This window comes from Urocitellus parryii, chromosome 8 (genome assembly GCF_045843805.1).
Source record: "Urocitellus parryii isolate mUroPar1 chromosome 8, mUroPar1.hap1, whole genome shotgun sequence".
Lineage (NCBI taxonomy): Eukaryota > Metazoa > Chordata > Mammalia > Rodentia > Sciuridae > Urocitellus > Urocitellus parryii.
Window position 1 is genome coordinate 141,166,670 of NC_135538.1, and position 14,569 is coordinate 141,181,238.

The 14,569-nt window shown below is 46.1% G+C and overlaps 1 protein-coding gene across 1 annotated transcript; it reads left to right on the plus strand.

The window, feature by feature from the left end:
* Nucleotides 1–1,821: 1,821 nt before the first annotated feature.
* Nucleotides 1,822–8,661, plus strand: LOC113179854 (transmembrane protein 14C). The gene is made up of 6 exons (XM_026384607.2): nt 1,822–1,943; nt 2,922–2,987; nt 3,317–3,393; nt 4,319–4,420; nt 7,225–7,312; nt 8,196–8,661. Exons 2-6 carry the CDS (start codon nt 2,965–2,967, stop codon nt 8,248–8,250), a joined length of 345 nt encoding a protein of 114 aa, XP_026240392.1. The 5' UTR covers nt 1,822–1,943; nt 2,922–2,964; the 3' UTR covers nt 8,251–8,661.
* Nucleotides 8,662–14,569: the final 5,908 nt, after the last annotated feature.

The following is a 14,569-nucleotide window of genomic DNA, read 5'->3' on the forward strand; positions in this document are numbered from 1 at the left end:
GGGAGGTGAATTTTGCCATGAGTAAGTCAGCATGTTAGGAGGTCTGTGCCATGAAGAAAAATATACTGTGGAGGGAAATGCAATTGAGTTGAAGGTTTGTTTTTATGTTGTTGGGGATAAATGCCAGCTCGACACGTGCTCTGCTACTAAGCTACAACCCCATCCCTCAAGTTGCATTTTTATTTTTAGTATTTTTTAAAATTCTTTTATTTCCTAAGTAGCATTTTAATTTTTATTATTTTTTCTTTTATTTCCAAAGTTGCATTTTTTTTTTTTTTAATAGACGATCAGGAAGGGGCTCTGCTGAGAAGGTGACAGTAGAGATTTAAAGTGGATGAGGGAATGAGCAGGGAAGTTACCTGGGGAGAGGATTCTGGGCAGATGAATCCTCCAGGAGCCAGAAGGCTGGGGCAGCAGGAGCAAGAAGGAGAGAGAAGATAGGGCTGAGTCATGCTCAGGGCTTCCTAGGCCATGGCATAAGATAAATGACCTACTGAAGAGTTTTAAGCTCAGGAATGACACAGTCAGACTTATAACACGAATACTGTGGACACTACTGCAAACACACTAAAGAAGTTAGGACTGCTCTGTCATTTAACAGTGTGACTTTGTACTATCTGCCTCAATTTCCTCCAAGAAGAAAAGCAGGAGCTAATCCTAGTCCTTACTGCATAGGGTTAGTGTTAAATGAGTTAATCTATATAAAGCATAGATTAGCATGGCATGTGCATATGCTGATATTACATGGCTTCAACATTAGATCAAGAAGCATGTGCCAGACAGGTAGATTGAAAAAATAGGTGATTTTTTTTTTCATACTCTTTACTAATTTATTGGAGCAAAGTTTATTGAATGGATCATTTTGCTTTTCAAACAAAGCTCTAAACTACTTCTAAAAATGTAGAAATTGAAACTGTAGATACTTGATAGCCATGAACCAATTTGAAACATTGCAATTTGGGACTTATTTTGGATTTTTTTTTTTTGGGGGGGGGGAGCTGTTAATCTGTAAAGTCAACATATTCAAGGCTTCAAAAATGATAATGCTTAAATTGAAGGTTATGAGATTATGCATATCAATAATGGTAAGGGATGAAGGAGGGAGAAGTCATGGAAGACACTAAATTTGGGTGTACAGTAAATGAGTGAATGAGTGTGCAGGAAACGCAGAGAAGGAAATCTGTAGTAGGAATAAATCGAAAGCCATGCTGTGGACTCGTGACCCACAGATGTATTTAACTTACTCGGTTTCCCTCTTAGAGAGGTTTCTTGCGTGACCTCACTCCCTAAAACAAACAGAAACACTGCTGCGAGCCTCGTTTCTCAGCCCGAGGCCACCATGTTCTCTGCTGGTTGAAAGCGGCCCCTCACGGTTATCAGTTCTCCCCGATACCCGCATCTGGATCACACCTCCGTTAATGGGACCTTCAGAGTCCAGCCTCTGCTCTTCTCCTGCCTCCACCTTCAGCCCTGCCCAGCGTACTTGGCCTGGCGCAACACGCGTGTTAAACGCTCAGTCTCCAGTCTCCGGCTTTAGTCCACTATAGTTTGTAGCTGGGTACTGGCCTTCACTTGCCCGGCGCAAACCCAACTCGCCAAGCTCCAATCCAACTCCCCAGCACAGCGAGAGCCTTCATGCCCCGCCCATGCCCCGCCCCCTTGACTCCTCCCCCTGGACTCCTCCCTCTGCGGTCCCCGAACACTGCGCGCGCAGCCACTTCAGGCTTCAAACCCTGCCCCGCCTCCGGGAGACGGCGCGCGCGCAGAGTTCTGGCCTCAAGCCCCGCCCCTTCCCGGGACTCGCCCTAGGCCCCGCCCCACCCCGCCCCCGGACGCCTAGTGGGCGCAGCGACGTCCGGAGACCTTGGTTGGGACCTGCGTCGACTGTCCCTGCTGTTCGTGCGCCTCGTCCGCCGGTGCAGACCTTCGCGAGAGCTGCTCGGGTACTCGGGGATTATTCTTTTTTATTCCAGTTTTAAGTTTTGGGAAGACGCTCTGCTGCCAGCTGCTTGTCGTCCCCACCATCCTGGCGAGAGCTTTAGGCCACGTCTCGGTGCTTTTCTCCTCGTGCATTTCCTGCTTTCCTTAAGATGGGTTGGGAGTCCTCCGGTCTCCTGAGCTCGGAGCAAATGCTCACCTGTGTAGCGCTGAATTGTTTCGTTTCCTGGAGATTCCCCCCGTCCCCGCATTTCTTAAAAAAGTGCCACTTTAAACCCATGTCACGGCCTGACCCTGAGGCCTCCCCTTTCTGTGGAAACTTAATTCTTTAAACAGGACAAGAGGGGTATGCGTTGCTTTCAGTCTGGTTAGGCTCCATGAATGCCAAAAGTTTAAGAAAGGTAGGAGTTAACTTTTTTAAGGGCGCAGCGTTAAAAGGTAATTATGGCTCGAATTTCCTTCTTTTATCTTCCCCTCCCCACAGTCTAAGGAGCAGTGAGTTAGATCCAAAGTTTCCAAGTTTTACAAGCCTTGAGTATTGAAGTTCTTGAGGGCAGAGACGAAAAGTAGCATCCCACTTGTCCGCTAAAGAGATTAAAAAAATAGTTGAACTTTAGGCTCAGAGTATTTGCTTTCTGATTTAATAAAAATGGTTAACTCATGAAAATGGTTAAATCCGGTATCTGTCCAGAGCTCTCAGTGAATCTTGCTCACTTTCTTGTGGGCCTGTTAGAAACGAGCTTGTTGCAAAAATGGTTGGCATTGAGGTAGCGTTTACTGTGTGTCGGACATGTGCAGTGCTCACAACAGCTTTAGGAAATTAGTGCCATTGTTATCTTCATTGGAACTGAGGCTTGGAGAGGTGTAGCCTGAGGGCCCAGTTAATTCTTAGCTACCAAGATCTTGAGCTGGAACTTGTACCTCCTTCTGACTGTTGGAGATCCAGGCTTTTAACCACCTCTGACCAAGCCCTTTCTTCACAGGTGCAGGCCTGGTGTAGTCTTGGCTGATTGCCTTGAGAGTGCAATGCAGAAGAACACTGGCCCAATGTAAGTGCACAGTCCACGACAGTGGAATAGCCAGGGCCTTCTAAAACCAGAGTTCCATCTGAAAAGAGCCCTAGAGTGGACTGCCTGAGAGCAGTAGGGGGTATGAGCGGGTCACTGAACACATGGTTGGGAGCCTGGATTTGAGTCCTAGCACTGCCACTGACTAGTTGTGTTGACTCCGTGAGTCATTCACCTCTCTGAGCTTTACTTTGACTTATATAGTAGTAAGATTTGTCTGGAACCATGACTTTAATGATTTACGTGGGGTTTTTTTGTTGTTCATTTGTTTTAAACATAGTTGACACTCATTTCTCCCTCTTTGTTTTCAGGGTGCCTTTACATTATTTTGGCTTTGGCTATGCAGCACTGGTCGCTACTGGTGGAATCATTGGCTATGCAAAAGCAGGTAAGAACTGTCACGTAGCTGCTTAAATTCTTCTCGTTGTTTCATAGGAGAGTGAGCCCCTAGGCTCTCAAAGCAGCAATGTTGTGGGGCCACTTTGCCTTAGGCCCCAAAGTTTGCGTGCAACCAAAGGAGTCAGACTTCTGTACTTTCCTTTTGTTTATCTGGCCAAGCTGAGCCAGGCCTCTTGTTTTTGCATCTTTATCTAAAGATAAAGGCAGGGGTGGTATGGGTTGTTATTATCGTTGCCTGCCATACATCAGCCTTGACCCCAGAATGCCATCTCTGCTCCTTTCGAGTAGGATGAGACCTCTGGTCTTCACTTACTCTTTTAAGTTTTGTGCTGGGGCCAGACCCAGGGCTTTCTTGGCTCATGGTAGGCACATACTCTTCCTCTAAGCTGCAGTCCTCACATAATCATTTTTGAAGTCTCCTCATTAATCTACATGGGGGGTATCAGTATGCTTGTTTGCCTGTGTCCCCACTCGGCAAGCATGCACTAGGATTCCTGTTCTCTCATTCTCATTCTCTCTCGTTTATAGTTGATTGACCCTGTTACCCTTTTGTGATTCTCATAAAGTCCCACCTGTGCACAGCCTGTAGTGGGTTGATCAGCCCGTATTGGCTGGTTAAGAAAAAGCCTAACCACAGATCCACCTAGGAGGGATCCATCCTTTCTTGGATGGAGATGACCATTTCTCCTTAGATTGGAAGAGCCCTACTGTTAAAGGAGAGCAGAATGGGGCTTGAGACCCTGACTTCTCTGGTAAGATGGACGTTTTCCTGCCTAAGGTCTCCTTGGTTAAGAACCATGTGAAGAAAGCTTCTCTTCGCTCTGCTCCCCTAGAGGCCAGGGGCGTCTGGTTGATTTGGCAGATGAACCAAATGCCAGACATCATAATATAGCCTTGTGTTTGCTTCCCTCCAGGTAGTGTGCCGTCCCTGGCAGCGGGGCTCTTCTTTGGAAGTTTAGCAGGCCTGGGTGCATATCAGCTGTCTCAGGATCCCAGGAACATTTGGGTTTTCCTAGGTATGTCTGCCCTGATGTCTCCATAGAGCATGTCTGTATCCACCCTTCCTTTTACCAGAAGGCCCTGGTTTGGTGGGATGTGGCAGGTTCTTCACACTCACAAGTTTCCTGCCTCTGCCAAGGCCTAGGCAAATTTTAAAATGGGGATTTGTGCTGGTTTCTGTTTATCTTTCATGTATGGAATATGGAGAGCGTTTCATGTCTGTCTTCCCTGAGAGATTAATTTTAAACTTGCACAAGGCAGTATGTATCTATTACTCATTGCAGCTGGGTATTAACCACGGTCTGCTTGAGCATGATTGAATTGTCTGAGTTAGCTTTGCATCCATGTTGCGTTTTCCTATTTGAAAATCGCCTTGCTCTTTAGCGGTCGGCTAATTGTGTAAGACAAAGGCCTTGCCTTCAGGAAGCTCTCGGATCTAAGGAAGTCAGACACAGATGTAGAACTGTGGAACTGTGAGTAGCCCAGGCAGGGAGGAGTGTGGGGAAAGGGAAGATTACTTATCAGGGTGGCTTTGGACACTTATTTGTTGGGCTCCACCCAGGTGTAGACACTGCCAGGGTGCGAGTGCCTCCACAAGCCAAAGTGTATCAGGTGTTGCTCTGGCCCTTATGAGGGTGGGAGGGAGGACAGGCATGTTCACACAGTGGTCTGTGCACATCTCCCTGGGAAGCTCCCTTCTCAGCAATGGCTGGCTGGAGACAGGCTGGGAAAGGAGGATGTGCCTGGGCTCGGCTCTGCTGAACAGCTTCCTCATTCATGCTCTGGACTGACTGCTCTGCTCCATCTCATCCTCCCCTCCCAGCACTCACCTCCTACCTACTTAAGGGAAAAACCAGTGGCCTCCATGAGCCTCCAGGCCACCCTTGCCCTGTTCCCCTCCTCTCCAGGGCAGTCCCTCCACCTGGGCTCTGATCTCCTCCCTACTTTCCTCAGACTGTGTACTATCAAGAGTCCCTCCTGTTATTTGTGTTCCCCCTTTTTGGTGGATCCCTCTTATTGGTGCTCAAATGTGCTCATCTCTCCCCCATTTAAAAAAGCAAAAGGACCTCTGGTGACCCACTTCCCTTTACAGTTGCTGGCTTTTCCTTCTCTTTCAGAAACTTCTCTAAAAATCCATTTGTACTCCATCTTCATTTCTTTCCATCTCATACGTTGTCAGCCTGCTTCAGTCCCCATTTTTATCCCCCTTGTCCGTGGAAAGGTATCCCTGAGGCTGCCAGTGACCTGCATTTGTGCAGACCCCACTGTCAGTCCTCGTTTTACATGGGCTGTTGGCCGTTCCCAGCACGTGTGACCTGTCATTTTCTGTTCCTGATTTTTCCTTTTGATCTTCTCATTCTCCTGTGTACCCCTCTTCCTTTCTATCCATTAAATACTGATTCCTAAGACCTGGCTCATTTTGTCTTCTTCATACTCTCTTGACTTGACAATGTCAAGATGGTTCATAACCACCAAAGACTCACAGGGAGTCACCAGTGACTCCCTCCTAGCTGTTCTCCCATGTGAGCAGCTGGCTGGCTGAGTGGTCTGTAGCTGTCTCAGGGCTCTGCCTACACCTGGCTGCATGATCTCACTCACTAGGTCTTCTCTTCCTTCATTTGGGTCTTGGTTCCTCTCTTCCCACAGCCTGTCTGGTATTTACTGGCAAGTCCTATCAATACCAGCAGTACCCTAAAATGTCCCCTACTCTGTCTCCACGGCTACCTGCTTACCCCCAGTTCTTCCCACCTCTTGCCTGCATTCCTGAAGGAGTTGCTTCATTGATACCCGTGTCTACCTTCTGGTTTCTCTACGGTTTGTTCTCTGGACACAGCTAGAATTATATTTTGGGGCTACACCTCTGCTCACATGTCCCTCTGCTTAATAGCCTTGAAGGGCTGCTTGCTGCTAGGAGGAGGACCACAGTCTGGTGTGGCCTTCAGGGCTGCAGGTGGTCAGGCCCCTCCTCCTCACTAGCCGTGTCTTCATGGGTGCCACAGCCACTTTTTGTTTCCTTGAGTGCACCGCGTTCCTCCTCCCCACAGTGCCTGTGACGTGCTCTTCCCTCTGCCTTGCCTGAGCTCCCTGAAAGCCTGGTCCCCCACTATGTTATGTGTGTAGCATTAATTGTACCCAGAATACAAATTTTACTTACTTTTTATATGATTCTTGAGTGTGTGTGTGTGTGGGGGGGTACTGAGGGCTGAACCCAGAGGCCCTCTACCTTTGAGCTACGTCCTCAGCCCTTTATTTTTTTGAGACAAGGTCTTGTTAAGTGGCCGAGGTTGTGCTCCCTGTGCTTCAGCCTTCCTAGTAGCAGGAGTTCCAGGTGTGCGATGGCTGTTACGTGGCTGGCTTGTGTGATTCTTTACCCTGGTTACCCCTGCAGACTTGAGACTCTCTGAAAGGGTAGAGACCCTGTTGATTCGGTTGTCTTCTCAAGCACCCAGTGCTATGCTTAGCAGTTGTCGGTGTTTGGATAGATCCCCAGCAGCAAGATGGAGAGGGAAGAAACACAAGGCATAAAAAAATACTGTAACATTTTGAACAAAACTAAGGCATTTATGGCTAAAGTGTGAGTTTTGCAGAAGAGTATTGGGAAATTGAGGCCAGAAAGGCAGGCTGGGCCCAGGTTGTGAAGGGTCTTCTTTGGCCAGAATTTGTGCCTAGACCTTTAGACTGTGGGCAGCCATGGAGCTGGCCCCGCCTGAGGCAGGAGGAGGAAGTCCAGGATGGAGTCAGGGCTTGAAAGCATGGTGGGACTCTTGGCACTCCAATGCTCTTCTAGAAGATGCAAAGACTTTTGACTCTCTTTCACCAGCTACCTCTGGAACCTTGGCTGGCATCATGGGGATGAGATTCTACCATTCTGGGAAGTTCATGCCTGCGGGTTTAATCGCAGGGGCCAGGTATGTTGCCTTCTGTTGCTCTTACTTACCAGGACGCTGTTCAGTTTATTGCCAGAGCTACTTTATACATTCAGAAATTTACATGTTTGAGTAAATTTTACCTGATCCTAGATGTCAACTCAAATTAATTCATACATAAATAGGACAGGCTTCAAGAGCAGTTATTGATTTATATGTCACAACAGTCTGAGGATCTTCATTCACTATGGAAATGGTTTTGCTTTTAAATTGCTCTCTGGTGGTCTAGGTGCCTTCCCACGGTGCAGAAGCCTCAGGGTAAAGCTGTGACTGTGGCTGCCACATGGCTTTCAGCCAAGGCTCCACATTTCTTGGTTGTATACTTGTTCTTTGATACTGAAAATACTGCTAAAAGGAAATTCTGATGGACTCCTCTGTTTTGTAATCAACTTTTATTATCAAAAACAAACACAACTGTCTTAAATATTATAGTCCTTATATATAATAAAGACATCCTGAAGGCAAGGGAAATTTTAAAATCTGATTCAGAAAAAGTTATGGTCCCCATCTTTGGTCGTAGTATACTGTCTGTCAAGCAAGGGCTGTAAACTGACTGGAGATTTTGCACTAATTAGCTCTGTGACCTGGGAGGCCTTGATCTCTCTCATCTTCAATTTCTTCATCTCTTCATGTTATTGGCAGTTGGATTGGAACCACATGCTGTTCTCAGACCTAAGTGCAGTGTTGCTGTGTGGTGCTGTTTTCTTTTTCTGGTTTCTTCCCAGGGAAGATTGTTCCACCTTGGTACCTCCCTTCCTGTGCAGCTGTGAGGGAGAGCTGTGACCTGCAGAGTACCAGTCCCTTAAAAATGGTCACCTGTTCTGTCCTTTTCCTGATGTTTTTTGTTTGTGTTTCTTTTGAACAGTTTGCTGATGGTTGCCAAACTTGGAATTAGTATGTTGAATAGACCCGAACCATAGGGTCACATCCCAGCTTCGACTCATGAAGAATTAAAAATCTCCAGACTTCCACTGTTCTCAGTGTATTGAGGGAAAGAAGTGCAGCATATTTACATGCTCTGACATTTTACTTCAAAAATCAAACCAAAACAACACCGAATTCATTGGGGGGAAAACATTAGTCATTATTGTCACAGCCCTTCAGAGGTGGCAAGGACATAGCACAACCATACTGGCTCCTTTGTATGGTTCAATTCAGTGATGAGATCATGGTGTAAAATGTGAAGTGTTAACCTTGGGAGTCCTGAAACAGTGTGAAAAAGTGTCATGGTGAGATTTCAGATGTGTGTTCTTTTTTCATTTTACAGCACAGACCTACTCTGAGATTATATAAAAGGAAATATCAGTGAAAATAAATTTTACTATAAATAACATTTTCTTGGTGTCTTCTTTACCAGAGCTGTCAGAAACATAGAAGGAGATTGGATAGAAATATAGAAGGAGATTGGATAGAAATATAGAAGGATATTGGAAATATAAAAGGAGGTAAATGTGAAAGTTTTTTAATTGCCCATTTTGAATAAGGACCAAGGATAGTTATTTTGGTATACATTGCCTGGGAATTTGTTTTAATAATGATCTCTGAGGATTTCTAAGATAAGAACTATCAGAAGGAAAAAGAGAAAAAGAAAGAAATTTTGCTTAAGTAGTTCATCTGTACATGTGGAACTGAAAGACCTCTCCAGAGCTTGAATTACCTAGCATTGTACACAGTGGCTGGATACTGGCACATTTTATTTTGCTTTATTTGAATATGTTCATTATTGAGAATTAACCTAGTAACCTTATACCCTGTTTGGTTTTCTTTCTTTCTTTTTTTTTTTTTTTTTTTACAGTTTGTTTTTTTAATTACAGTGCTGGGAATTGAACCCAGGAACATTCTACCTTTGAGCTACTTCCTCAGCTCTTTTCATTTGAGACAGGGTCTTGCTAAATTGCCCACGTTGGCCTTGAACTTGCAATCCTCCTGCCTCAGCCTCCTGAGTAGCTGGGATTATAGTCACACACCACCAGGTAGTTTTTCCCTCTTTAAAAAAGGAAAGGCTAGCCAGGCATGGAGGCACACACCTAATCCTGGCAACTTGGGAAGCTGAGGCAGGAGGATCACAAGGTTGAGGCCAGCTATAACAATTGTGCAAGACTCTCAGCATCTTAGACCATCTCAGAAAATTTATAAAGGGACTAGAGATGTAGCTCAGTGGTAAAGTGCCCATGGATTCAGTCCTCAGTACCAATAAAAGGGGGGGTGGGTACTTACTTCTCTCTTACATTGGTTGAATTGAGTGTGTAATTCAGGTACTTAGATATTTGCTTAAACTTTTTTTTCTTTTTTTGTGATACTGAACCCAGGGATTTGGGCATGCAAGGCAAGTGTTCTATTGCTGAGCCACCTCGAGCCTGAAAGTGGCCCCAGTTCCCTCATCCTTTTTTAATGTGACAACCTTTTTTAATGTGTACCTTCACCTTCCGGCTCTCCAGACAGGATGCTGCTTGACAAGGCCGTCCTTAAACCACAGTGCCTAGAACTTTGTGAGGGATGTGACCAGGGTACCGTATTCTGGATATACAGTTCTGTTAATGTAGCCAAGAACAAAATGAGAATTTGGGCAGCCCCATCACAACACTGACTCATTAAGCTTTTGGTCTCCTGGGACCCCAGGTTCTATGGACAGTGGCCACTATAGTGAAATGATTGATGGTTGATGGCAAACACTTGCAAATACTTTAAATTAGAAATGATTCCACAGTTTCTAATTTGAATTGCCTTTCATCATATAGTTAGTTGTACCAAATTCATGGTTTAATGTGGGAGCCATTCTGAATGATTTGCGCCTTCCATCCTGAAGCCAGAGGCTTTGACCAGTCACTACATTTTGTAGTGACCTGGATGCTGTCCCCATCCAGGAAGTTGAAGGCTGAGGGTGTGTCTTTAGATGTGGGCGTGTCACCCATGGAGTTGAGCTACATGCACTGTTCCTTTGTAATACTACCCCTTTGCCCTGTTTGGGATAGAAGTTTCCATGGAAATGCCCATTGGGTGTCCCCTTCTCTTGCTCTGCCTTTGGGTGTGGCCTTCCTAGATGTCAGTCAACCTGTTGACAGCAGACATCAGGAAGCTAGACTCAATCCCCTGAAACCTGACCCCTTGCTTCATTTGAATGGCTTCTTTTCAATAAAAGGGTTCAGCACGTGGTGCTCTCTTGCTCTCTTTCTGTGGACCCTTAAGGTCAGAGGAGCCCTCACAGGACCCCAAAGGAAAAGGTATCTCTGCTTCTTGTGTGGTTATTTCGTGCAGCTCAGTTCTGGAGTGACCCTGAGTGTTTTAGTCGTAGGAACACGGCAGTTTAAATAAAGACAAGGGCTGGGATTGTAACTCAGTGGTAAAGGGCTTGCCTAACATGTGTAAGGGCCTGTGTTTCATCCCGAGCAACACACACACATATACACACATACCTCACACACACACATTGATTTGTAAACAGTTCAGTGGTGTGAGTTCAGCTTCCTGCCCTGGAGAGTCAGATTACTTGGGTAATGTGATAGGTCGCTCTTGCCCAAAACAATGGAACCATTTGATTTTCGACTAGAACTTCCAGATCCATGAGCCAGGCAAGATACACCTTTTCTCTAAATGTTGGTCCTGTGTAGAATAAAGGAAAAGGGGCAGAAGAAGTCAGGCAAATGCCTCATTGTCCTTTGGATATTTTAAAAATAGATTTTTATGGACATGTATTTGGGAGGAAGGAAACAACTGGTTGAGATCCTGAGTATCACAATGGTGGGGACACCTGGAGGTGGCACAGGTGTTCCTGAGTGGTATGGGCTGGGCGTGTAGGGGGCGGCGTGGGAAGGTGGTCTTCATCTTTACACGTGTATCCCCAGACACTTTCCACTGTGTGCAGACCAAGGGGAGGTGACTCAGGTGTGACTTACTGCCCTCTGCCAGAATTTGGATGTGTCCCCAAAGGCCATGTGTTAAAGGCCTGGCCCTAGTGGTGGTGCTATTAGGAGGCGATGGAACTTTTAATAAGTGAGGTCCAGTGGAAGTCCTTAGGTCACTGGGGGAGTGCCCCTAAAAATGGACTGTGGCATCATAGGACCTTGGCCTCTTCCTCCTTTTCCTGGTTCATGAGGTGAGAGGTCTCTTCCACCACATGCTCCTGCATGATGTGCTACTCTCACCAAAGGCATAGAGAAATGAAACTACTTGATTTTGGACTGGAACTTCTGGATGGTGAGTCAGCTTGGGCAACTTAGCAAGACCCTGTCTTGAAATGAAAATTGCTGGGGACGTGGCTACGTGGTAGAGTGTTCCTGAGTGCAGTTGCCAGTACTGCAAGAAACAGCTGTTTCTACCTGTATATTCTTGTAGTTCACCAAACTTACTTATGTTTCACATGGAAAGAAAGCTTATTTATTTGGACACGATATATAGTTGCAGGCATTTAAAGCATATTCAGTTCTTCATCATGACTCCTTTACAATTTATTCCTTTTTTTTTTTTGGAGATGGAGCCCAGGGGAGCTTAACCACTGAACCACATCCCCAGCCCTTTTTATATTTTCCACAGGGTCTCTAAGCTGTTTAGGGCCTCACTAAGTAGCTTAGGCTGGCTTTGAACTTGAGATCCTCCTGCCTCAGCCTCCCGAGCTACTGGAATTACAGGTGTGCACCACCATGCATGACTTAATTGTATTTTCAGTAGATATTTTTAATCTGTTACAATATTAAATGATTACTGAATTTCAATCATGTCATAGACCTCCATTTCTTTTGCATTCATTGTTGGTGTTTTATTGGTTTCTTCAGGAGATATTGCGATTCCCTCATTGCTTATAATCCTTATTATGTTCATGCATTTTTGTCTGTGCATTTGCCCTGTCTTGGCCTTTACAGGTGCTCTGTGGCAGGGATAGATCTCATTTAGTGAGCCTGGAAGGACCACTTGGTGACAATCCCTAACAGGCAGAGCCTATTGTGAATTCCGTAGTTGGCTGAGCCACTAACTTCGCTCTGATGCTGGGTGAGATCGTTGGCTGGGCTTTGCTTTGAGGCAGAGCTGGGTACGGAGATGGTTCTGGGATAGATTCCCTGGCAGGGCATCTTGCTGTTGGGACCTGCAGTTGGGCAGGGCTGCAGGCTGGACTCCAAGGTTAGGTTGAGTTGTTTCTTTGGATGGGCAGGGCCAGAAGCTGTGCTCCTTAGAACTGTGCAGTCCAGGATTGCCTCCTGGGTAGAGCCCAGGTGTACAGGCTTTTGACTGAATAGCAGTTTGACCTCCTGGATCAAGCTGGCCTCGCCTCCTCCTTCTCTGAAATACATGGTGGCAGAAGTCTCCTTGCCTGGGTGGGCTCACTGAGGAGGCTTTTTGGCTAAGTGAAGCTGTTGCGTGACTTCCTGGATCCAGCTGGTCTGTCCCCTTCATTTTCTTGAAATGCACAGGGATGGGCATCTCTTTGCTTGGGTCATTGGAGAGGGCTCTGAGGCTAGGCAAGGAGACAAGCAGTCTAGACACTTAAGCTAGGTTGGAATTCCCATTGTGCTCTGAAGCTCAGCTTCACAGGAGATGCTGGGCTGTGAGGTTCCCGGTTTCTCTAACCTGGCACCACAGCTGGCAGGAACTGGTAGGCATGAGCAAGATGCACACACGGGTCACCTTGCCCACTGTGACCCTGGTGGTCTAGTCATGTCCTTTCCTGTAGTATTTCCTAATGAGGGGGGCTGGAGTGGGCTTCTTGGGAGGCATCTCAATGCCAGGGACACTGCAGGACTGGTTTTGCTTCTCCTTTTCCCCTGTGGAAACAGTGGCCCGAGGACATCTGCCTGGTGGTGTGTTGATACCAGGCTTCAAAGTCAGGATCATTCCCCCCAGTGCTGAAGATGAAGGCCAAGGCAAGGGCGGAGAGTAACAGGAGAAAGAGACACACACTCTCCTCTGGAGAGGAGGGAGCCCAGAGCTGGTGCCCAAGGGAGTGGGGATGTTTTGCCCCTTTATAGCTTTTAGGTTTCCTTTCTTCTCCTGCCTATGTGATCAAAAGGCAGGAAGAGAGCCTTCCAGCGGGTGGTTGCTTGTGTTGGAAAGTGCTGGACCCTTCCCCTCCCCTGGAGGCTGTTAGCAAGGGTTGGTGGGAAGTGCTGTCTACCTGTTGCCTCTCCTTTGATAATGAGCTACCTCTCCTTTGCCCTGGTCTCACTGACATGAGGCACAGGGAGCTGTGGAGTAGGCAGGGTAAGGCTTCTGATGTGGATTTTGCCCTGTTCTGCAGGCCCTGTGGTGTCTCAGGCATGTTTACTCGTAGTGGGGTTTTCAAAATGACGTTCTGGATGATTGCTACTTGAACCTTCTGAGAGGTGCTGGGGAGCCTGAGACGTCCTAGTTCAACACCTTGCTGATCCTGCTCGCTTAGGATTTTATTAGCTATGCTTTACTGAGTCCTCTGGATTTACATTAAACTTAGAAATAATGGGGTTTTTGTTGTCACTGTTGAGAATTGCCATTGTCCTTGAGACATGAGACAAAAGCAATAAAATGAGAACTAATTGAGAGGTACAACTGAACAGTAGGAAAAAAGATGTTTTGTTTTTTTAAGTAGATTGTTCATTATCTGCTAGAAAATCCAAGACAAACAACTAAAAATCTATAAGAATAATAAAGTTCTGTAAAACAGCAAGGAACAGTGGCAACACCAAAAACTAATAGCTTTCCTTCAGAAGCCTCAACATAAGCCTCACTCTGACTACTCCTGCAGCACTGTAGCACCCAAGTTCAAGCCTCTCCGTGGTTTACTTGTTTTTGTTTGTTTGCTTAGAGCTCTATAGTTATACACAGTAGTTGGGATTTTCTACTTAGGTCTTAAATAAGCTTCTAATAGGACTCCTTATTTTCAAGCTTTGGCCCTATGATCATTCTTTTCACAGGCAGAGGTGTATGTGAAGTCTAATTAGACCCCTGCCCTTAGAGCCATTCAGAGGCCTCTCAGTCTGTGACATCCCTCCTCTAGTCTCTCTATAACATCCTGTTTTCTTGGGGCTGGGTTGTTGCTCAGCGGTAGAGCGCTCGCCTCCCATGTGCGAGACCCTGGCTTCCATCCTCAGCACCACATAAAAATAAATAAGTGAAATAAAGGTATTGTGTCCAACTACTACTAAAAAATATTAGGAAAAAGTCCTGTTTTCTTCCTAGCACTCTGGTAATTTGTAAATATGCAGCTTCTGTGTGTTTAATTCCTGCCTGAGGATATGTTCCATGTGGACCCACCTTCTTGTTATTCCCATACAT